Source organism: Cygnus olor, chromosome 16 (genome assembly GCF_009769625.2).
Source record: "Cygnus olor isolate bCygOlo1 chromosome 16, bCygOlo1.pri.v2, whole genome shotgun sequence".
NCBI classification, from domain to species: Eukaryota; Metazoa; Chordata; class Aves; order Anseriformes; family Anatidae; genus Cygnus; species Cygnus olor.
The window spans coordinates 14,753,288-14,778,784 of NC_049184.1; the positions used below are offsets into that span (position 1 = coordinate 14,753,288).

The 25,497-nt window shown below is 39.2% G+C and overlaps 1 protein-coding gene across 7 annotated transcripts in view; it reads right to left on the minus strand.

The window, feature by feature from the left end:
* RTEL1 (regulator of telomere elongation helicase 1) overlaps positions 1-25,497 on the minus strand; it is a 47,486-nt gene that overhangs the window by 5,693 nt on the left and 16,296 nt on the right. For 4 of the 7 annotated variants that reach the window (XM_040575378.1, XM_040575381.1, XM_040575383.1 and 1 more), the window contains exons 17-33: positions 22,717-22,849; positions 22,444-22,557; positions 20,105-20,145; positions 19,585-19,670; positions 18,816-18,893; positions 17,395-17,472; positions 15,438-15,581; positions 14,610-14,725; positions 13,713-13,836; positions 12,444-12,597; positions 11,307-11,470; positions 8,353-8,448; positions 6,504-6,714; positions 4,107-4,244; positions 3,514-3,630; positions 1,332-1,577; positions 211-387 (exon numbers count right to left, since the gene is read on the minus strand). In XM_040575378.1, coding sequence (XP_040431312.1) covers positions 211-387; positions 1,332-1,577; positions 3,514-3,630; positions 4,107-4,244; positions 6,504-6,714; positions 8,353-8,448; positions 11,307-11,470; positions 12,444-12,597; positions 13,713-13,836; positions 14,610-14,725; positions 15,438-15,581; positions 17,395-17,472; positions 18,816-18,893; positions 19,585-19,670; positions 20,105-20,145; positions 22,444-22,557; positions 22,717-22,849 — 2,217 coding nt within the window. Of the gene's footprint in view, positions 1-210; positions 388-1,331; positions 1,578-3,513; positions 3,631-4,106; positions 4,245-6,503; positions 6,715-8,352; positions 8,449-11,306; positions 11,471-12,443; positions 12,598-13,712; positions 13,837-14,609; positions 14,726-15,437; positions 15,582-17,394; positions 17,473-18,815; positions 18,894-19,584; positions 19,671-20,104; positions 20,146-22,443; positions 22,558-22,716; positions 22,850-25,497 lie in introns of those variants that run through there. The other 3 variants (XM_040575379.1, XM_040575382.1, XM_040575385.1) reach the window with 2 other exon arrangements.

The window sequence follows — 25,497 nt, forward strand, 5'->3', positions numbered from 1 at the left end:
ATTACTGAAAAGGACTCTTCACACTGAAATAGTTCTGCGGTAAATTATTCCTAGACACAGTAGATCTTGATTTGGACATGGCCAATTGCTTTGATCTTCCTTTAGATACCTACTGTGAGAAGGCTTGAGCCCATGGCTAAGGTTGCTGGATGCTACCCATCATAGTAAGTAAATAAGAATCTAAACTTCAGAGAAATGTTCATGCCCTACCTTGTACATGGCTGTTTTCTGCCTTAGTGCACCAGCTCTCCAAACTCAGAGGGCTCCTTTCACCTTGCACTGTGTGTTGCAATTGCTTCTCTTTCCCACCACAGACCATTCCAGTCAAATCTTTACACATCTGATTGAACTGCTCTTTGTGATGAGGGCGCACAAACATGTAAAACCCTGTCCAAAAGAAAATACAGTTAACATAAATGCCTGACCATGGAAGACTTGTTGTTTTGGAGGCAATTCTTTGGAAGCTGAACAATATCATCCATATTCCTCAGAGTATCTTCAGGTTTGTGAAAAACTTCATCTTTTTGATTTATTTTTTTTTAAATAATTACAGGGTTTTCCTTGCCAGTAGACAGATGAGTATTTGGTATCAAATACAATCTCAACTGACCCAGAAATTTTTCCATTCTCTATAGCTAACCATAAACATCTGATCCAGTCCTTCAGCTGACAACTGATCTAGCAAAAATCAAGCATATACGCAATATCTGAAAAACCTTTCTCAGAAAGGAAATTTCTCATTACTGTTTGGTTGACAAGGATTCACAACCCACATATAAAAATTCTAAAAAAATCCCAATTATAATTTACTGCCAAGCACACAATTCCACCATAAAGCCCTCTCCAGTCAAAACATCTGTTCAGTAAGGACACTGACTCTCTGTTTGTAAGAATGCTCAGTGGGAGATTATGACTCACAGTGCCACACAGTTCATTTCCCTCTTGCTCTTCGCTATGTCAGGAGTGATCTGATTAGTTAACACAACAGAAAAACCTGGTTTTCTAAAAATTTTGAGAGATTAAGACAACAATATCCCACTGACCCTGAAGAGAGATTTTGTACAAACAAATAAAACTCTGTTAGTGTTTCCCAGAATATGCTGTATGCACTATTTCCCACTGAGAAGTTCACAGCAGAGACAGGGGAGAAGGTGAAACTGAGGTGTTACATAGCACAGTAATAGAGGCCCCCATCAAAGCAATCAAGGCCAGCATACAGTCTATTATTTGCATACTAGCTAATGAACAGTGAAAGGTTATTGCTCACATAAGATCATAGCACCTACATGTTATTTTCAACTAAATAATAATGGCTTTAAAATAACCCTTACTTCGTAGGAGATGAAAGTCTTCTGGCCGCTCAGTGGTGAGGGCTGCTATCACTGGTATCATAGCATCATAGTTATCTGTCTTCTTGTAAGTTAACAGCGCTTCATAGAAATGGCTGAAAGTGCTTTTGTCCAAAGCCTTTTTCACATCATTGAGATAGGTAGTCCTGAGGACCTGGTGGTGATCTTTCCTAGAGCATGAAGCTTTCTCAGTGTCTTTACTTGGAGCCTGACCAGCATTATCCCCTGAGAAACAAAGAACACGAGATGAGTAGGGCTTGGGGGAGGAACAGAGGCAAACAGGTGAGCCTTGATTTCTCTTGTATCAATTTCTCTTTTCATTCAGAGGGGTTTCCTGAATTACTTTAATGTAGTAAAGTCAATACTGCTTGCATAGTCAAATGCCCCCCTCCGACCTGACCTTAGGCAGAGCCAAGACCTGTTCCTGACAACAGCAATTGGGCAAATTAATTCTTGGGAACCCTTTTGGTGTATTTGGGAGTTTCTGGATCTTTGAGATGGAGAAATATGCCAGATAGTCACTTTGGATGAGAAAAAGGAGACACAGAGGATACTGTGCTTGGAGGTCAGCAACAAACCAGGTTTTGTGCTACACTTCAAAGGAGTAGAAGCATTTTCAACAGATGGCCTGGCACAAGGGCAAGTAAACTTGACAGCAGCTTTAAAGAATAGATTTCTCACCTCCTATTACTAAAAAGAGAAAAGACGTCCTCCCCCCCCCCAAACAGGAAAGCATAATGTCAAAATAGATCTAAATAAATAGATCTAAATAAATCTAAAATTATAATAAAAGAGATAGCACATAGCAATGTAGGAGTACAAGAGAAGATACGTGCAGCTAAGAACACCCTGCTAAACTCCAAGTGGACTTCTGTTCAAAGTGTCAGTCTTTGGATTCTGATATGTCTTAGTTTTGAAAAAGTTCTGTTTCACATATATACACATGTGTAAAGGCATGTCTTTACAAGGCATGTAAAGACATGTACATGCCTTACATGTACATGCCTTGCACATAAAGGCATGTACATAGGGATAAAATGTATTATAAGAAACTGATTTAAATTAACCAATCACATCTTCTGGTATTTAGATATTTATTCTTCTCAACAGATAATGAACTTCTAAAAGATGGACTTCGTTACGTTTCTGGAAAGGGGAAAAACATGGGTGTGAATTTTATAATCTGTAGCTTCTCACAGGAACATACCCCACTTAGGGAGTGAATCACAGAAATAGGACATACATTTATTACTGTTATTTTCTCAATTACATTTGTGGACACAAATTTCTGGGAAAAATCAATCTCACAGACCTCAGGAAAAAAAAAACCACAGAGGCCCTGTTTCATGCAAGTGTTCTTAAAATTCAAAAGCAAAACAAGGAAATAAATCAGAAGAAACAACATGGCTTCATAGATGAAAAGCTTTTAAAGCCTGCCAGGAAACATTGGATTTTTATTTACTTATTTATTCTAAAAAGAAAGGATTAGACTGATTATTCTTTTTTCTCTAAAGAAAGACATCTAAGCTGTCCAGCTATCCTACTCATTTCCTTATGAGAAATACAAAAAATTCCCAGCTGTTCTCAGGAAGATCTATAATCAAATCAGAATTGAGCCTTTGACTTCAAAGGTAAATACTGGACAGTACAAGATTAGAGGGATGCATGCAGAGATTATGTGCAATTGTGAGAATATATTTGCTAATCTCCATTTCTGCAGAAAAAAGATTGTCCATATGAGTAGTGTACGCATTACTGATAACAAAGCAGGAACTGTTTCTTTCTTCATACCTGGATTCACGTTGACCTCATCTAAAATTACATTCCTTAAATGACTACCATTCACAAACTCTGGACAAACAGGAAACCCCCAGCAGTCTCATGCTCAACGCGCCCTTTCCCTCACTAAGGTCAGACTCTAGTACAAGCTTCTGGTTTTAGTTGGTTTCTTTCATATTCACCTTAAATTATTAGCTTTTGTGTTTGTTTTGCACAATCCTTGTTGAAAACTCTCAATTACCATCACTTCTACCTACAGACTGAGAGCCACTATACTATGTGAACACAGGAAACATTGGTTCCCAACAGAATTTACGGTCAACGACAATATAAAACATAAAAACACGACACCAAGGTAATGCACGTTATTTAACATGAAGCGTACCAGCACTAGTCAGTCCTGTTGTCAAGTGAAATCCTCCCTGGTTCAAGTGGAGTCCAGGGTTCAGCTGCGTGTATGAGTCCTTTGAAGATGTTGTTTTCTGCTGACTCTTTTTTCCTTCTGTTAAATCAAGCCAGTCCGTTAACAGGGAATTTAGGGAAGAATGAAAATAGAACAATGTATTTCAAAGCATGTTGCTTTTTGCTGAAAACACTAGGGGATGTTGATGCATTTCTTTGCTAAGAGGAGATGAGCCAACACCCTGCTTTTTTAGCACCTTAATGTTCCAGGATTTCAAAAATTTCACCAAGTTTTGAAACCCACAGACTAGATTCAAGATCTAAACAGATCTGTAAAAAGCCCTTTTGAAATAAGATGGCATTGTTACTAACTATGCAGTAACTAAAGCTCAGGCATCTGCATATGCTCACAGGAAGGTGGGCAAGAGGATCTTGCAGAGCAGACTGAGCTCAAATTTTGATTCACCAAAATTGCTTTCCACCCTTGCATATCTACATAGGAGATGCATCTTGCTCTGTAATTGGACAAGGCCCATCAAAGGATACAACTGCACAACACTGAATCAAGCTCCTCACCTATTTTCTTTGCCAGTATCTCTCTCTCTTCCTGCAAGAGGCTGTGTTCAGGTTTGTAGCCACAGCCCGCTCCAGTCAGACTGCAACATGCTTCATGAAACTGTTTTTTATGTTGAGGTCGAACAAACTGGTAAAATTCTTCCATTAGAGAGAGGGAGGGGAAAAAAAGAAAATAAATCCACAACAGGTAACAAATGCTCTAGAAATTTATGACAGTAGGACTTCTGAGTTAGGTACCAAGAAAATAAAGTGTAGCTAAATAACTTAAAATCTAAATGCTGTTCTTCAGTGCTTATACAATCAGCACACTTAAAAAGTGCATAGAGGTCAATTATAGCTTAATCATCCAACAAACTGGTAGGTAATTATTTTTTCCAATGTAAAATGGAAGTAGTTTATTTTTCAATGAAACAGGTAATTGCTGTAAAAGGTCGTGAGTTACCTCATAAGCTGTGGGGTCAAAGTGTCTGCTAGGCAGGTAACAAAGAACAGTTGACATACTGTTCATTTACACGTCACCTTGCTCCACTGTAAAATGCTTACTAGCCAAAAGCTTAAACCTCACTGCAAGTCAAATGAACTTTAGATTTCACGTGCCTAAAACTTTTGAAAGCTTGACTAGTAAGACAGGCAAATTGGGAAACAGACTGTGGCCATTATTAGTACAAAGAGCTCGTATTTAGCTTCTCAGTCCTTAACCTTAAAAGTTAGCCTTAAACAATTTACAAGATGAGTAACTATTTTATTTTTTAAAGATGAACAAAGTCACAGAAAAACCTGTCCATTTGCTTCTATGCACAGCAAACAATCAGTGATACTTTCAGATCTCTTCTCATCGTCCTCTCCTGCTTCCTTGCTAATCACAAGATGAGTAAATAATTTACACTCAAATCTTACTGTGCTGTTATAAGGAAACTTTCTGTAAAGTAGAAGCAGAAGAGCCGGAATCAGATGTTTTATTTTAAAATATTTTTGAAAAACCAAACAAAAAAAGTCCCTACCAACCAAAACAAAACCACAGAAACAAATGCATGAGGGAAAATTCAGGAAAGTTTTGTCAGACTCATTAAGCAAGAGGATGTACAGAAAACTTCCATTATTCCTTTTGACTTTCACAGAGCTGCCTCCATTTCTTTCTGCATTTCCACAGATCAAAATTATTTCTAATGTACTAGCAGAAGAATTCAAATAAGCCAGATAGCTAAATTATAAATATGCTAATCTTGTATTGTTGCTAAGACATTGCAGGCCACGAGAAGTAAAGCCTTCTTCAGCTTTTCACTTTCCTATTGCAATATATGCACCATTTTTATGAAGCATCATCTACTGAAAAAGAAACATTAACGGGGTAATTGACTTTCAGTCAGTAAAAGCATTGAGTTTCCAGCTTCACTCCATAAAGACTTTCCGTCTGATTTTCTCACAACCTGAACAACCACGCTCCAGTTCCCTCCTCTATTCAAAAGCTGATCATTCTCAGTTTGATAAATTGAGAGGGAAGGAAAATTCACAGAGAAAACACTCTGTTAAACTAGAAGAAATGTTGGTGGAAGTCTAGTTCCTGTCAATGCAGTCATCACAGAATAGTTCGGGTTGGAAGGGACCTTAAAGATCACCTAATTCCAACCCCCCTACCAAGGACAAGGACACCTCCCACTAGATCTGGTTGCTCAAAGCCCCATCCAACCTAGCCTTGAACACTTCCAGAGATGGGGCATCCACATCTGGGCAACTTGTTCCAATACCTCAATGCCCTTGGAGTAAATAATTTCATCCTTTTATCTAATCTAAACCTACCCTCTTCTAGTTTAAAGCCATTACTCCTTGTCCTATCCTATAGTCCCTGATAAAGAGCCCCTCCCCAGCTTTCCTGTAAGCCCCCCTTAGGTATTGGAAGGCCAGACTTTAAAAGCCAGGAAAATACCAGGTAAACCTGTAAACTATCCGTGCTTGTCCAGATCACTTACACTCATCATTATTTAATAGAAGATTTCTCTAGATATCCTGACTACTTAATTACTGCTTTAACACTGAACCCTTCTGAAGGCGTACAGCCAACTCCTGACAACCTTCAAGACAACACTCTTCATCTTACCTCCTTCTCTTCTAAATCACAGGGATTAAACTATTCTTCTTTTAGGCAAAGTTCAAAATAGCATAAGCTTCCATGGAATATATTTTTTTTTATTTCAAGTCTCTCAGTATGCAAACTAAGGTATAATAATTAGATCGAGAACATATTTTTTGTTTGTTCTGAGAATATAAAGTGATGAATGCTAATGGTTATTGCCCTGATTGATGTGTACTTCAAATGTAAAATGGTTACTCATGAAATGCACAAGTCTATTTGAAAGACAAAGGTCGCGTCATATAAATTTACTAGGGAACTTGTCATACCTCGTAACAAGATATGTTTTTTTTCATCCTCGACAAAAAGGGAACTCATTTGAGCTAACATAGCATTGAAGTCATCTGTCTTCTTGTAGTGCTGAAGAGCCTTAGAGAAGAGATCATAGCTTTGTTGGCTTAGGGTCTGCTTCACTGTTGCAATGTACAACATAGCTCTGGCCTTCTTTGGCTCAGCTGGGTCTGCTATCTTATCAGCCTCCTGTGAAGACGGGAAGATTTTTCAGTAGACATGATGACAAGAGAAACTGCTCTCACACGAATTTAGACAGAAGCAACAGATTTACATTCCACAAGATTCTTTAAACATTTGATACTTCAGGGAGGCAGAAGACATCTTAAACATGAAGTAATAACTGTGTGCCTTGGACTACACATAGAACAATGCAATGCTTTCAACTAACATACTACTGTGTCTCACGAAATAATTGTAGTCACCCAAAAAAGCACCTATCCATGTGTCATTTCCTGAAAAAAAAAAATATATAGCTTCAGTGCCACAGAAGAAACATAAATCTAATGGGGCCTGCCTCCTCAAAGAATAGAATTAACCAAAAAACATAAATCTCTGGCTATACAAAGCAGGAGATTCAAAGAATGGAAGGTGTTTACTTATTTCTGTTCCTCTACAAATTTCTTTAAGACACTATAAACACATGCAAGCTAGATTACTGTCTAGTATTGGGAATCATTTTTGTTCTATAATAACAAGCAGCAGGGACTTGAAAGAGATTCAAAACAAACCCTTCTTTATGAAAGAGACTGCATTATAATGTGCTTACACAGTTTGAACATATACACCCATGACCCTTGACATGCATCAGGCCAAAAGAAATGTCACTGGGGCAATCCTCTGAGGCATGAGTGTATTATTTTCCCCAGATGATTATCCAACCTATTTGTAAAACATTAGTCCCTCTAACAATTGTGAACATTCATTCCCTCATGGAAGAAAAGGAATGCTGCTATACACCTACTCCACTGACAAAATTGACTGCTTCAGAGGAATGTTTCCTAGAGAAGGCAGCCAAGACTCATTTCACAATTCTATTCTTAGGAGAAGCCTTATTAAGAGAAACGAGATGTACCGCAACCTTGAGGGCTAGGCTGATTCATCATGACATCAGATAGCAACAAACTGTAAACACAATCTTCTACAAAGGTTTCCTTTCTCACACCTTGGATACCATCAGCCTCACGATCTGTGACTACTTTTATGAGTGTTGGATGCCAGGTGACTGATAGCCTCTTTGACAGAGAGAGTGCACCCGGCTAGGACAGTACCTTGGACAACTACTGGCATCCACATCACCCACAGGGAATCCTCACGAATTTATCATGGCTCTCAGGCAACAAGATGCATAATGAGTTTACTATGGCATCTCAATCCTCTTTGGAGACAATGCACAATAATGCACAACTGCAAGCATAATCCACAACAATGACCCGCCACAGGTGGTGTTACAATGTTACTTATCCAAACAAAACTGGACAGTTATGCTATTTGAGGTTCTACCATCAATCAAAAAGAACGAACTACCCACCACACTGGGTCAACGGGAGGTGACGTTTGCAAGGTAGTCACAGAGCAATTCTTTTCACCTACTAACCCTACCTGAACCTGTGCTTGATTGGACCTGTGATGTCCGGATTTGAGAAAGAGCATGACAGAAACAGATTTCAGATGTGTGCTGATGAATATTTACAATTTGGAGAAAAAACATAATTGTTTTTGCATCAGTGTCAGTCTACATCAGTCATCTGTCTGCCTGAAATTTGCAGTTCAAATTACAGCATTCTGCAGACCAAAGGGATGGCACAGACACATGAAAATACATACTGGATTGCTGACTAGCTTTATTTTCTTCCTTCCTCCTTTTTGCTCATCTGTTAACCTCTTCTCATACTGTAGGGAGAGTGTTGACAGACCTTGGGCCTGCAAAGATTAAAAAAGAAGAAAGAAAATTCATAAAATTGCTTTTCAAAGTTATTACCCACTTAATTTAGCCATTTCCAGAACTAAAGCTTGTTAACCCAAGTGAAACAAATCAACCTAAATTATTGCAACAGAGCCTGGGGCACTTACCTCTTTCTAGAAACCAATCAGACACTGGACACTTCAGAAAGAGGGACCAAAAGAGAGCAAATTAAAAACAAAGTTGGTCTTGAGGGTGCAGATTCCTGATGAAGCAAAGCCGGACTCATGGCTAGCCGTTTCAGGGTGGGCCTGGCAGTGTACACATAGCTGTGTGTTCCTGATGCCTCACATGCCCCTTCACTTTCCTGCCTGGAAGTACTTCTCTTCTGAAGAAACCCTACATCAGGGTTCTTGGGATACTAAGAAAAGAAGCCTAAGCAGTCTTGTAGAAAATATGAGGGCAGATGGGATAAGGTAGTATTAGAAACACTTGTGGTTTGACCAATTCTTAGTGCTCCCCATTCCCAGTAACAAATAATTGCACTTGTACTGCAGTGACAAGGAATATTGGTATATACCAAGCTCTAAAAGCTAAGTGAGTGGGCATAAACAAGAGGAGTGGAATTGCTTAATGGCAGTCTCCCCAGTACTAGCACAAGCTGGTATCAACCACATTAAAAGCATTCATCTGGGCAACAGATAAAGCTGTGGGATAGCCCCATACTGCCAGCTGATTTCTACATACCTGTTGAGAAAGCAGGTAATGTCAAAGTGATTTATTTCTTTGCTCTTGCCCCATAAAACAATTTCTTAGTGAGTACGTGACTATCAGTGCATTTACAGAATAGTGCTTGTTGTTCATTTGCGAGAGAAACCAGTGAAACTCAACAGTATTCCTATACAACAGTATTCCTGTACTCCACTGCGGCTTCTAAATGTCTATTCCAATCATAAAGCTTCGGAGATAAACTAAATTAAACACACCTAAAACAACAAAAACAAACAAAGCCCCAAGTCAGCCAGCAACCTCAGATTTGACAGTTTGTAGAGCAAGTTGCTGATACTCAGAAATACAGCCTTCAGTGCACTCATAATACTGCAAGGATAGTGAATTCCAGACAAATCTGACCAGGGCATGCTCACATTTAAATATATTTGAAGTGTCATGTAACGGAATGAAGAATTGGAATGCAAGCTGCAAGTCAACCATGCATGATACATGCAGTAAGTCACAAAAAGGCCCAGAGACATCTTTTTAATCGCAGACTACACACAGGCTGCATTGTTAGTAGCATGATGCAGAAGAAATACTGCTTCCACAAGGCTTATCTCAGAAGGAAAACTGGTCAAGGGAAATTGTTAAATCATTCTTTGAATGGAATCAGAGACTATTTCTTGTATTTTGATTTGAGATGACAAAGGCTTGTTTTCTTAGAGGGCGTTTTTCCCCTCCAGGAAATTGTTTCAGAATGACAGCAGCTTGATTTCCATACTTAAGGATACAGCATAACCTTCATAAAGGAAAAAAATGGTAACACAGACCCTATGATGGGCGGTGAATAAAGATATGAAAGAACACCAACCATGTTATCAGTCCAAATCCAGTGGTTAGTAAAATCAGCTCAACACGAGACTTGTAGAATGAAATCTGGCTCCCTCAGAGGCACTGCGTGTCTCAGCACCACACACCCCAGATCTCTGGTGCCAGCGGTCATCAATTTAGGTGCAGCACAGGATGACCCCCCAGCCTTCTGCAAGTCACAGGCGAGTAGCAATGCAGTATCAGAAAGCAGACACGAGCTGACTCGCTGCCAAGCCGTTAGGACCGCCAATTTATCTGACTTGAGGAAATCCTGAACTAGACCAAAAGCAGTACAGCAGTGTTAATAGGACATTGTATCTGAGTGACCCTAGAGATGTGTCAGGCTTTCCAAAGAATAAGTTCAGGTGTCCATACCATGTCACGCCTAGGCTGCCTATGGGCGATGGATCTGATTTCTCATCAGCTGCACACAAGTAAATGTTCTCTGTTCCTGTTTGTTTCTCAAAGCTTGTACATTCCCCCTCTGTTTTGAACACATCCCTTAGGGCTTTTTAGATATTCCTTACACCCTACACCTTCCCTTAAGCAAACTGCTTACGTATGCTGTTCTAGACATTTCTGGAGTCTAAAACCAGTCATCAGCCAAACCAAGTGTACAAGGCAGCAATTAACTACCCCTGCTGATAGTACTCAGGCAATGTAGAACTACCACAACAGCTGCAAACAGGGACTTTTGAGAAAGCAAGAACACAGCTCAGTCGGTGATGTATCAGAAACCCCAATCCAAGAGGAAAGAAATTGAACAGTGCAGACGTTTTCTTCATCTTACTTCAGTAATAGATTTCTCATTTTGAAAAGAAACTCCACAAGTCTGCAATACTCATTTTCTGAGACAAATAAAAGATAGTCATCTGAAAGTACGAGTACTCGTACATAAACACCCCCCCCCTTTTTTTTTTTTTTTTTTTTTCAATTCAGTATCTGGTCACACACCAAGTACTGACACAGATTTCACCCAGGTGGAACTGCATATTTACCAACCTTTTCTTTGAGGGCTCTTTGCTCTCCAGAGAGCATGGTTAACTTCCAGGAATCTACATGGTCAGCAGTTATGGAGCACAGTACAAGTGTGTACTTGTTGGTCCTCCAGTTGAATGTGGCAAGGAAACTGATTAAGCTTAATTATAAGAACTTGCAGCTTCTAGTGCTGATTATATTGAATTTTTCTTAAAAGTGGGTTGAACTGGCACTTACATTAATACCAAATTCATTTTGCTTTAGAGCCCACAATTTTTACTTATAATTAAGTATTTTGCTACAGCATGGTCATTACCTCTTCCTCTCCTGGCAAGCCACTTTCCTCCTCTGCAGCTTCATTGCTCTTCTCATTGCGCTCCAAGGCATCCAAGAGCCCAAGACGTTGCTTTCTAGGTGAGAACAATTTTTCTTCATATTCCATGCACAGGCTAGATGCTCCATCTCCACTTACTGGCATTACTGCATAACACAGATGACAAATAAGCTTTTTCATGTTATCTCTGACATTTTCTTTGCTGTAACAATGCCTCAAAATCTTATGTAGCAATCCACAGTTTGGTGTTACAGCTAAGCGGTGCAACTGAAAACCCATACTGAAAGAAGGAAAGCAGCTTTTTTCCCCCTTTAACTACAATCACATATTCTAGCTTATATTTTGAGATGGGTCTACCAGTTGTGTGGATGAAAGGTAAATTGTTCAGCAAGCTCATCTGACTTGCTCTGCAATTGCACAACAGATGGATTCAACTTAAGGGAAGAAGCATAGGTGCAGTGTTGGAAATTGAGGGAGAAAAAGGTGGTGGCCAAGGTAACTCCTTTTCAATGACAATCTGCAGTCATATTTGGCTTGGATGTAATGTGAAATCTCACACTCAATCTCACAGTCATAACTGTTTTGAAACCACAGGTTTAAACAAAACTTCATTGTTCTATTCAGAAACAGGGAGCAAAACAGAGTGGAACATTCTGAACGAATATCTGATGTGAGAAAGACTATTATTTTTGCATTAGCTTACCACAAATTTTGAAATACTGTTTTCCTTCAAGGCCAACACCCTCTTTCTATTTTCTTAGCCAGATCACTGTGTAAGAGTCATTTAAACAACAGGTCGGAAGGTCATATGAAAGTCAGTCAGAACAGTTCTCCAGTTTTTATTTTTAAAAGTATCTATGATACTCCAATAAACTCCTCCTCTTCTGCACGATGCCTACTCAGGGCACATCAGCCTCTCTGCTCTGTAGTTGCAATTGGTTCCCCTTTTTCCTAATGCCAAGCTATATCCCTTCTGATCAGATTTATACATTGGTCTTTGAGCCCTCCTTGCTTTGTCTCCCATTCCAGTTTCTAGTCCCTTGCTCCTCCTTTTCTTTTTTCTTCTGTTTGTCTTAAAACAAGAACAAAAAAAGTGCATTTGTGAGGACTCAAACCTACCTATTCTTTTCCTCTTCAAACTGGGAACATGGTCATCCAAATTTTTGGCTTTTTCCAGGGAGAGGATCTGCTCTGATGAAGTAGATGGTGCTAGATCATTTTCACTCTGAGCATCAGCAGAGCCAGAAACACATTGTGGCAGGGGTGGGGGCATCTGCAAGCAGTTTACAAAACATTACAATAGGCAAAAGCTACTCTTCCACTCCACTTCCTTTGCAACCAAAAATCCCTGCAACAACCTGAAGGCATCTCATTTTTCCCAACAATCTCACTGTCAAGACTTTTTAAGCATTCTGGTTTTATGTTTTTGATGACAGGATCAAATAACTACAAGGTGATGCACACAGATGAAGTATAGCAAGCAGGCTTAGTGCTAAGTGACTTGTAACAGAAAAGGGGTTGTGCCACTGTTGAAGAACAATAGCTTCTTAACACTACTCCTGTAACACGGCTCCTTCTGGCAACGCACATTGGGTTGTAGTTTTTACATACCACAAGACTCCTGTTTATGATCGGAGAAGATCAACTCATCCAAAATCCTTAATCTGTAATTTATTATTTTGAACAACATTTCATTTGCCTAAAGCATCTTCCAGGAAATCATCCAAGTCTGTTGTGAAAATTTAAATGTTTATTTTAGTCTTAGTCTCCATTTGGGGAACAAAGAATTCCCTGTTCTGGCTTCCAGCCCATTTCTGGCTATGCCTTTCTCCAGTGCATTAGAAAGCCTTTTTACAAGGATCACTATTTATGTCAAGGAACTACTACTGAGAAGGAGAGCTTCTTAATGCTAAGAGAGAAATCATAATAGTTAAGACGACCCAGTGATGAAGTCTAATAACTGCTGAGTTTGTCTCACTCTTTACACCAGTCAGCTTAGATCTAAATTTAAGGGTTGTCAGACCCTTAATTCTTTCACATATATGCCTTCTCCCAGTAGGTGAGAATTTTTTTTGATGCTAAAATCAGTTTTGGTACTTGTATGCCATCCAGTGAAGGCACTGTTTATTCAGGAGGGACTGGAAAAGGAAGTTTTTTTTTGTGATCTAACTTGATGAGTTGTGCAGCATGACCACATATCCTGTCACAGCTCATTCTTGGAGGAAGATAAGCCATACCTCCTTTCCCGTAAAGCTTCCAATGCAAGATGATGCCCCAAAGAAAGGTTGTTTAGCAGTAACAAGTGACTCCTTCACGTATCTCACATCTTAGAATTCCCAGTTTCCAACAGTAAAAAAAAATAATGGATTTTTTGGTAAAGATACTTGCAATTTCTTGAGCAACACGGAAGAACATGGAGACGCTTCTGACTGCATGCCCAAAGTTGTCATAAACATTCACATAAGGGCGGACCCATGAAGGCAGCTTGCCTCTTACATCGCTGGTTGTGAACCTGTGTAGGATTAGAAAAGGAGAGAATTATTTGCCAGATGGCCTAAATGAATTAAACAAATTCTAGATCATGGTCCAAAAGGACAAGAGAGGAGCAGCAAGACAAAAAGGATTGAAACAGTGAAGTAAATATAGTGGAACAATGTCTGCACTCAGGAGAAAAGGGCTTTGTTGATACCAGGTACTATGCAATGACCCAGTTCATATCTTTTGCCCATAAAGTCCTTAACCGTGCAACAGTAGTGCTGAACTGTGACAGGCTCAGTATTCCCCGTCAGGCCTCAACACTGAAGGCTATCAATTGAAGAATTGTTGTTTCAGCAATGTAATCTTTCCATATTTTCCTCCTCCTCCTCTCCAAAACTGTACTTCTGGTATCTGCCTTCTCAAACGAGAGATGGAGAAAATGTAAAACTTAAGTTGCAATCACATGATTTCCAGTAGCATGGGGTGAAATTCTAACTCTTGCCATGAGAATTTTTTTTCTTCTAAAAGACTTACAAACATAAATTCAGCAAGTTAGCTTGTTTTGCAGTAATACCATTAAGCTCTTTCTGCAGCTCCAAGACAGTATATTTTGGGAGCAGAAGATAACAAATAATTGAACTACTTTAAAAAAATAATCATCTTACCCATTAAATAAAATCATTCAACTACTTATGAACTGTAGCCTTCTCCGAACAGTAACGTCAGCACATTTACATACAATCTACAAACACACATTGGGTTACAAAGATATTGACATATGTTTATGTTCTAGAGCCAAGGTTTCACCTGTGGTCACACAGGAAAATAGCACCAAAGTCCTGGCGATGTCTGATGACCCTGCCGATAGCCTGATTAACAGCCCGGGAAGCTTGCTGATTGTACCACTCACGCCCAGATAAATACTGCAATAGGTGGGAAAAAGAATTAACATTATTTACCAGGTGAAACATTCTCCATGATGTACAGTTATTATTTCTTTCTAAATCACTAAAAAAAATATCAGTAAGATCTTCCCAGCAATCTCTAAAATCTTAGGAAAGCCAAATACTTTGCCTCAAACATCACACCTGGCTTATGGGGCACAGAAGACTCAACTAGTAATATACAACTCAAGGAGCTATTTAGAATATGATGCACTGAGAGCTTTTGTACTACAATAGACTGACCATATTATTTAATACTTAAGAGCTATCTTGCAGGATAATATACTAAATTTATAATGCCATTCATTCTTATGCCTGAAACAATACCAGAAAAATTAACCCACAAACAAACCAGCCAGCACAAGCAATTTTTCTTGCCCATCCTCTTTCTAGGTGAAACAATTCCCTCAGAAAGCTACACGGATGACATGCACGCAAAGACTTCAACTGAAATTTTAATTACACCATTTTTTGGAGCCTCTGTTTGATTGCAACCATGTCAGTGGAGACAGAATTTGAAACCCTTATCAGAAAAATGTGAATATGCTTGTGACAGACTCCCAGGGTTGTCTGACTGTTTTGATATTCATGGTTCCACAAGGCTGGAAGGATAAGCCAAGTTCCACAGAGGGAGAAAGAAAGACACAACAAACCTACAAGTAGCCAACAGTTAAGAACTGCCCATTATTACCTGTGCACCCACACAGCTTCTTTTCATTTCATCCAGGAACTGCATCTTTAAAACAACTCTGGGCTCCATACAAGGAGGAAATGGAAGCCCAGTAATGATGACTCCTCGCCCATTTATGTCTGCGAAGTCCAAGCCTTCACTGGCCTGAAAAGAGCGTTTTTAATTACCAACGTGATTTGAATTGACATTTCAGAGATGTTCAGCAGTTACGGGCCCTTTTTCTCCATTACATTAAATTCCTAGCCAAGTGCAATGCATTAAGAATAGTTCAACCAGATGTTTTGCTTTTATTACCAGGACTTTAAACTTGGCTTTTTCCTCTAGGAAGCCCTGACAAATTATACCTCAGCCAATACCATTAAGAAATATGTCTTATTCCTGGATAAGCAAAACAGCTATATTCAGAAGATGTCTCAAATGTCACTTAATACATCTGTTTAAACATTCCATTCCCTGAATTGTTAACAAGATGGAATAAGAACATGGCTAACCTTCTTTGACATTAAAAATGAACAGAATCATTTCAAAGCAGTAATGGAAAGTTACCAGAAATCTGCTCAGAAACCACCAGATTCTAGTTTCATATTCACCAGATATGCTGCTTACATCTGTACAAGGAGTTGTCGTCACTCACGGCCTTGTGCATGCTTATGTCCCATGCTATGCTGGCAAACCAGTGAACAAAATCAGAGAATTGAACAGTCAAAAATAATTTTTGGGAAAAAAAAAGTTGGTTTGTTCTTCAGCTGAATTATTTTCCCATCTCATTTACCATGCTGCATAAACAGCTGTGGTAGAGTATAGTATCATGGATGGATGGGGTAGAACGACCAACTCTAGTCTGCTTAAACCAGCACAATCAACAAGAAGAGAAAGCACAGCATGCACTGTCATCCATCTGGAGCTATCAATTTTATCACATTCCCTAAACTAGTAAAAGAACTAGAACAACTGTCCTAGAATCTCCTCTATATAAAAAGGACTGGTTTTCTAGGTTTCTTTTAGGAAAGCGAGAACAGAAAAAGTTAGCTAAAACGTACTGTCAACATAGAAGCTGAGCAATAACATCAAAGGGAATCTTGAAGCAATGGCTGAGAAGGGAGCTAATTTTAGGTAGCTTTTGACAACATGGCTCTTTTAGTTTACCTTCTCTGATATTTCCAGTTTTGAAGTCATACTATTAACTCTTTGTCTACAATAAACAAAATAGCCTATCCTTCAATTGTGCACTACTGAAAAGCATGATCTCTCCAAAGACTCCATTCCTCTGAGGGTGACATAGTATTGTTGGAAGGACAACAGAGTCCATTTACTAGAGTCCCAGCCAAAAAGAACAATAGTTTTTCTTAATTGATCCAACAGCTACTTTGATGAAAAGGACTGAGGGTTCAAAAGACGTTGAGTCAAGTTTCTTTTGGTAGACAGCAGGCAGCAGCAAAAAGACTCTGGGAGTAATTTGTGACTTGGCAAATATTTCCACTGGTATCATAGATCAACTTACCAACGCTGTTAAATGTAAATGAAAGGTCACCAAATATTCCCTGGGGACCTGAACATACTAAAAATCCCATCTTTAAAATTGAGCAATACTTTTTAGTTGTCAGCAGTGTTGTTATAACATGATTGACTGCAGTTGTTTCTTCTAATCCTCCTCCTGAACTCTTGTTCTCATCTGATGAGTCAAGTTTTGCTGTGAGCAGCCAACAGGAAGCGTATCGTGATGCTCACCCCCCTTAAAGAACTCAGAGGTGTATCCCTTTGATAAGAACAGGAAATAAAACATACATATACTTGACATAAATTTGAAAAGGCTTCAGGGCATCCCATTTCTCTTTTTTTTTTTTTTTCCCACATATAACTACAGTCACATAATGCAAATGTTCTTCTTAAATCCCAAATGATGTCCTGTCCACTACATAATCTGATCTCAGATAAAATAAATTCTCAATTACATTACCTTCCCCCGACATACTGCAAAAAAAGCAGCTCCGTTGGACTTAGGACAGACAATTTTATCATAGTATGCATCCATTACCTAAAAGATAAAGTAGTTTAAGTAAAAATGGTATTAACATTTGCATCTGCATAAAAAGAAACCTGTACTAGGTAAACTTGACCTGTCCACCAAGATGTAAAATATGATTAACTTGGCTTAGTACCATTTTGTTTACTTTTACTAATTGCAAATATGAGAAGCCATTTGGTCATCAAAACTTTATGTTACAGTCAAATCTAGAATACAGATGGGGATGCATAAAAGACTGGTATCAGATACTTCTGATGGGAAGGTAGACTATGGACTGCCCTGTGCTTCTACAAATCCCTGAATAAAATCGGCAGACAACGAATGCAATTCAAGGATATTACTTACTCTTAAAACCAAACAGAGCAGCTATCAATAAACAAGAATAAAGCAGGAAAAGCGTGGAATTTTCAATAATTTAGAAAGTTAGGACAGGATCTCAAATAATATTCAACAGAACATGATTCACTAGCAAGCGGAGACCACAAAAGCAGATAAACCTTTTATCCCAAGGAAGAAACTGCATTTTAATAAAGTCAGCCTATAAAATTAATGTTGACCCTGAGGTTAGAGAGGTAAAATCCATAGACTACAGCAATCTAGGTCAAGAATCTCCTTTAACAGTTCACTAACAGGACAAAATACATGAGGTACCCTCAATACTGGTTCAGAGAAAAATCAGAACAAATCCTACCTACCATCTTCTGGTGCTACTCCTATTTTTGCATTATGCTACATTGTTTAGTTGTGTGTCCATCTTTTTAGCAAAGGAAGTTGTCCAGAATGTTCTGTATTCTAGTGTTTCCAAACTAAACCACTTTTATTTAACTTTGAATTCTTACCTTTAGAAACTATTTTTATTTTATGGAGCAAGGAAAATTCTCAGAAATTTGTCCCAAGGGTAATAAATATCTGGTCTCTTTCTCTCCTTCTCTGGGGAGAGAACCCTTGCACAAACATTAGTACCAATCTGGTACTTAAAAGCATCCTTAATCACACAGGTACTGCACAATTCGATAAACATCCAAATCATGACAAGGTGGGAGGAAATGGTCCACAAACCAAAGATGCCAGCTACTGAAGTGACAGCTTTCTACTATGTCAATTACTCAATAAATGTGCATGTTAGCTGCTGTTATACATCACTGGATTTCAAAGGAAGACTGTACCCTGCACAATTAGGTGAAAGAGTAAAGAAAAGATGAATAGAAAAATTATAGTCCAAAGAAGCACTTGGAGCATTTTAATTTTATCCTAGGAACATGCAGTTAGCACCTAAGCACATGTTAGAGAAGGTATTTAAATATCACAATAGCTTGTGGAAACGTTACAGGTATGTAATGCAAATTACCAACCTCTGCAAAGCTTCCTTTATGCTTGGGTTCCACAAATATTGGTTTCACTTCTTCTATTCTTTTAGCAAAATCATGCTTCTGTTAAACAGATAATGAACATGTTAGAAATGCTCATGTGAAAGGAGACGTATACCAGAAATGACCATGGGAAAGGAAACGGTCAGGTGCAGTCATCACAAATGTCTCCCACCATCTGTTCTGCTCTTGCCAAACATATGAGGAGATAGGTGCAGAAACACACAATTCTAATTCCAACTTGCAAGTTCCTAACACTGACTCCTCAGAGACCCACCCTGTGTTATGAATAAAAAAATTCACTTTTAAAAAAATTATTATCATGATACCTTTGTCCCAGCATTCACTTTTAAGGAGAAGGAGCATATAAAGCAGAACTGTTCTGTCAAATCTCACTAGAGACACTCAAGTCATGAACAAAGCAGTTACAAAAATCACAGTTGCAATGGCTACAAATTAAAAATAAAGAAAAAGATTCATTCTGGGATTTTTTTTCCTCTCAAAAGCTGAAACACTTGAACAAACTGTAATTTGGAGGTTTACTAAAAAGTAGTGTGGTGAAATTAAATGAACTCTGAGACCAGATCAGACAATGTACTAATGTATTACTCCTCCTTACTCGGACTTTTTACTTTCTGGATCTAATAATTACTTATTAACAAAGAATTTTTAATGAGCATAGTTAGATAGCATAAATACAAATGGTCTGAAGTGTGCAACTAAGTCACCTATAAACGGACAACAATTAACATACTCTCCAATATTCCAAGCTCTTATCCATGACTGGATATGATGGGAAGAACACCAACAGTCCATGAGGTACAACTCGCACAAGATTACCTGCAACAAGATAGGGAAACGTAGAGTTCAGAGCAGTTTTCTCCTGGAACAGAGAGCACAGACTGTGCAAGAAAATTAGATCAACAACATGGCTTCTCTCCAAAATCATTTCTGCTTTCTTGACATTAAAGTTGGTGTATTAGAAGTTAATTTAAAAAAAGATAATTTCAATAACCTTGTTGTCAAGGTATAAACTTCAGACTTTGTTGTTGCAAAAGTTAGTGTTACCGGTTTTCTAAAGTGTAGCGTTAACGGGATAAAACATGTTATGAGTACAACAAAAGCCTAGACAAAGAGATACAACATTCCCTGCTGTATTTTCAAATGCAACAGCAGGACCTATTTTCAGATCTTTAACATTTCAGACACCCTCCAATAATTTTCTAAAAATGCTGTACAACAGTCTGTTTCTGAAATCCACACACCTCACTTACCAATTGTTTTCCCCAGAGAAGATAAATAGTCCTCTGAAAACCTACAAACAAGAATAGTCAAGTACCATCATTGTATTTCCTCCTCTCCATTTTTTATGCAAATTAACTTCCTGATATTCATCTAAAACAGCACATCCATACTCCCAATCACCCGTGCCAAACACACAGTATTAGTAATACTGGCTACATGACGCTATTACTATAAATCTTATCATTGGCACTGAAGATGATCTAAGCTTCAATATTATCAACACGTAACAAGCAGAAACATGCAGCCATATGAGTTTTATGATTAATACTAACGTTAGGAGTGAAAGTTCTGCCAGAAAAGTCTGTAGATGCTCTGAAGCCTGACTAACATTACAACTATTAAAAACAATTATTGGTGAACTAGGTGTGGTGAGGCTTGGGGGGCAAAAAGAGTGAATTTGGTTGCTATGGTTGTTGTTTACTGAGTGAATCACTTAATTTGATTAAAAATGTACTGCTCTACAATGAGTAGGATTTGTTTCTTCCAGCGCTGACTAAAATGTCACCTGTTCCCTCATGCCTTTACGTTTCTTTCTTTTTAGTTCCATGTAGATCTTCATACTTTTTTTTCTTCCCAGGAAACTTAAATATGCAAGGAAAAAAACCCACAGATTTATGTTTGCAAGAGCTGTAAATACCAATATCACTAGCTGTCAAGACACACCTAACACTGTGCATTCCCCAGCCATTCCTACTCAAGAGACAGTATCGTCAGCAAATTAAATGAAACGTCATGCTAACATTCTGAAAATTAAAAAGACAGTCTGAGGGTTTTCCAGACTGCTGCTGCTTCTCTGTGAAAATCAGTTACAATTGTTGAGTCCCTTTCCACTTCTGCGGAACATTTGGGATTTTTCCCTTTTTTGCAGTAAAAACTTTTTTAGATTCATTTTTGGATCTCTCTATACTGCTGAAAAAGAGCAAGTCAGGCCTGCAGCTGGCAAAATTACAGAATTCTCAGGCAGAGCTTTAGATATAACGTCGAAACTGAAAGAGATTTAAGAATGTGACAACTTAAAAAAATAGGAAGAAAATTAAATGGAAGAACACGTATATCACATGGAAGGAGCTATCCTCATTTCAAAGTACTATAGAAGGATGACAACCCTAAACACAGTACTGACTCAAAGGCCATGCCGCTCTTTAGTAACGTCAGAGCACAGAACCATCTGCTATGTGCAACAAAGCATGAAACTACATCTTAAAATGATATGCTGAGATACCAATGAGATCATTACATTATGGAATAGAAGTCAATATACAATGAACTTATATGCTCTGGCATTCCTCGCTGGCAGCATTCTTATTTCTTTTATGGAAAAAGCAAAAGCTGCAGAAGAAGAAGCAGTTTATTATGAAGAAAAGAAAGACGTGGACAAAATGATGAAAGCCCAGAGAAAAGAGAGAGAAAATTATGAAAAGCTTGACAACAATTTGGATACGTTTTTCTTAAGAAGGCACTGCAGAGGTGGAGACTGATCATGACAACAAACTTTAAATACAAAAATAGTTGTTGCAAAGGCCAGCCATTTTTCAAGTCAATTAAGCTTTCAGCAAATAAATTTAGCATGGGGCTCCATGTCAGCAAGCGTGGGCTGCTCCGTAACAGGAATGAAGGTGATTAGTTTTGTTTAGGTTAGTTAGTTAGTTTGGCAGGGCCTAACTTTCCTTTGGCAGGAAAGACTCAGATGGAGTAGTCAGGCTCAAGTCCAGATCATCAGGCAAAGTCATGGCGATGGGGAAGGTCCAAGGTCAAGCCAGGAATGGAAGTCCGTAAACCAGGATCAGGTCCAATGACATTAAGGTCAGGTTAATTAAGATCAGGTCCAATGACATTAAGTGTCACAGTCCAGTGATGGTGAGGAAGGTCCACAGTGACAAGAAGGACAAGGTCAGGAAGTCAATCAGCAAGTCAGGGTCAGATCAATGGGGCTGACAGCCAGGTGTGGTTATGACAGAGCTGGAGACATAGTTCTACAGCAGTGTGGGCATGGACTGAAGGCATTGGCCTGAACTTTAGTGGAACTCCTGAGCCCACGCTCCACTCTTGATCTGTGGGCGGAGGCCCCTCAAGGCTGATCAGGGCCATTAAGGACTCTTAGTGCACTCAGTGCCCTGACACTCAATCTCTTCAAGCCTTCCACTTCTAAACTTGCTACAGTAGTGGTTAAATGGTGTTGTTATTCAGCACAGTGCTTATCCAAGAAAACAACTACAGAGATCACTAATTTCACTAGAGTCTTCCTTCAAGGACCCAAAATGTAAGAACCCATGACCCCAGTGAACTTCTATGTGGAATCCTGCTTTACCTCCTTTCATAAGTAGAAGTGAGCACGGCTCCATCAGGTCCTTTGGGAATGATTCCAACCCAGAGCTGGTGTTTATCAATAACATGAGGATTCTCCAAGCTAACAGGAAAAGGGCTGAAGAAACAGGAAAACAAAACCCAAGTCATACTCACTCTATGATTCTCCACTAGCTACCAGTCCAGAACACTCAGAAATCCTGAGATACAACAAAAAATCATGAGTTCAAATGATACATTTTCAGTACTGTAACTGTTCACACACCTAGGTACTTACATTTGCATTTCCATTGTAAATGAGGAGAGTGGGGAAAGAGTCCCACTGGTAAGGATAATCGTCCTGACTCCTTGTCGAACAAGATCATGCATGCTATATCCAGGACTGAAACACCAATAGCTTAAGGTCTTTCCTGTATCAAATAAAGAGAAAACACTAAGAAGCAAGCCTGTATAGAGGAAAAATCATGAATATGAATTAGTCATATTATAATTCATGACTAATTCTTAGGATATAGCACACAGCAGCATTTAAACTTCTAAAACTAAAAAGACCAGCATATGAAGCTAAAATTCCAGATGTATGTGTGCTTTGCTTCCGACTTTTCAAATTTAATTATTATGGCAATTCAAAACAGTTTAAAAGGTCACTGCTCATTCACACGTTAAGGAGATTACATTTTAGTCAGAAGATTGTTATAGAAAAGACAGAGCATCAGAACTTTCTGTCAGCAAATAACAGGCAGATTGAGTAGATAAAACTACTTCGTCCTCCATCCACTGATCCATTTTCTGCTGTCACTGACAACTGGAAGCAGAAGCATGGTAGAAGAACTGCAGAATACTGGGATAAAGGACAAATGACTGAAGTTACTCAAAAATACTTCCACCCTTGCACTTGGTTGAAAAGAAATCTTTCTCCATCAGTGTCCTGGTTTCAGTTAGGACAGAGTTAATTTTCCTCCTAGTAGCTGGCAGGGTGCTATGTTTTGGATTAGAATGAGAAGAGCGCTGATAACATGCTGATGTTTTAATTGTTGTAGAGCAGTGCTTACACCAAGCCAAGGACTTTTCAGCCTCTCTCTGTCCTGCTAGCGAGCAGGCTAGGGATGCAGCAGAAGCTGGGAGGGGACAGACCCAGGACAGCTGACCCAAACTGGCCAAAGGGGTATTCCATACCATCTGACGTCATGCTGAACAATATATAGGGGTGGCTAGCCGGGGTGGAGGGGTGGCCGGCTGCTCGGGGATAGGCTGGGCATCGGTCAACGGGTGGTGAGCAATTGCATTGTGCATCACTTATTTCGTACACATTATTACTATTAATACTATTATTATTATTATTATTGTTGTTATTCTTTTCCCTGTCTTAATAAACTGTCTTTATCTCAACTCACAGGCTTCACTTTCCCGTTTCTCTCCCCCATCCCGGAGAGGGAGGGGGGAGGGTGAGCGAACGGCTGTGTGGTGTTTGACTGCCAGCCGGGCTAAACCACAACAATCAGGAATTTCCAAAGGCTAAGAAGTTTTCACACAGTCTTTCCATTTTCTCACACCCAACTGCCAAACCCTTCAACTTTTGCTCAAATCTTTTGTGGGATACGGATATAGAAATATGTGCCACACTGAAAATCTGGCATACTATAAATTATCAACACAAAGGATATAAAGAAAAGCAGGTTAACCACACTACTGATTTCTCTCATTGCTCAGCTTAGTACAATTGGTGGCCTCGCTGAAAACTTAGCATCAGCTTTTCAGAGACATCCAAAAGAACCAGAAAAGGAAATGATCACCTATGTCAAGAACAAGAGCAGACAAATGAAACATTAATCACGCAAAACAGAATCCAAAAGCTAAATTCAGTAAGAAATCTAGCATCCACATATCATGTGTGTGTCATTTAGATGTATAAATGCTTCATCCAAAGACTCTATTTCCAACAAGGAGCTGACAGTTTCAGGAAATCCCCAGTAATATGTCCCCAGTGAGTCACTTACTGCTTAGATTTACAAGGGAGAACATTTATTTTAAGCTAAAGCTTTATCCTTTCATCTCATTTGGGCAAATCCAGACAGATGTCTCCTCATTTCCAACCTGAACCTCCCCTGGTGCAACTTGAGGTCATTCCCTCTAGTCCTATCACTGGTTATCTTCCTTTCAGGTAGTTGTAGAGAGCAATAAGGTCTCCCCTGAGCCTCCTCTTCTCCAAGCCAGACAACCCCAGTTCCCTCAGCTGTTTCTCCTAAGTCTTGTGTTCCAGACCCTTCACCAGCTTCCTACCTCTTCTCTGGACACGCTCCAGGGCAGGAGCCAGGACAGGCCAGTAAGTATCTACACACAACAGGGTCACTCATGACAGAAGCATAAAAAATTCCAGCATAAAAGCAACTGGTATGGGATGGCCTAGAAGAGAACACCAACCACTCACATTTGCCTCACCAGCACTCGATTTGAAATATACTTCTCTGCAGCCCTGCACGATGACTGCCAGGCATCAATTCCCCAGTTCTTGGAGAAGCTGGAATTGTAGTACATTTTTCAGCCTGGTGCTCTACTATTATGTCTTTAAGGTTAACAATGTTAAACTGTTTTTAGAAGTCCCAATCACTAGCAGGAAGCTTGGGTGCTACACAAGGTAGATCTCTGCAGCAGCTTGTTCTATTCCTGGTACAAGGACAGTTAATCCAGGGATAAATGGTTTGCTAGTAGTTTACGACATGATGATTTATAGCAAACCAAAAGTAAAAGCATTTTATTTTAATGTATAAATGCAGCAGTTCAGTGGCATCTGTACGCAGGATGGGTAGCTAGGGCAGAAATGTTACCAGCTATCCCAAGCTATGTCATTTCCCCTCATCAGTCACAATTTATAGAGAATTATGACCAAGTGAATCACTTCTATAAAATCCTTTTAAAAGAGCTGTTCTAAAGAGGTTTGCAGCATTCCTATAGAGTCTGCTACACCACTACAGGGAAACTGGAGATCTGATCAGTCCTGGATGGCCTCTGTATATAATGCAAATCTCAACACAGCGCTAGCCTGTTGCATACGTATTTG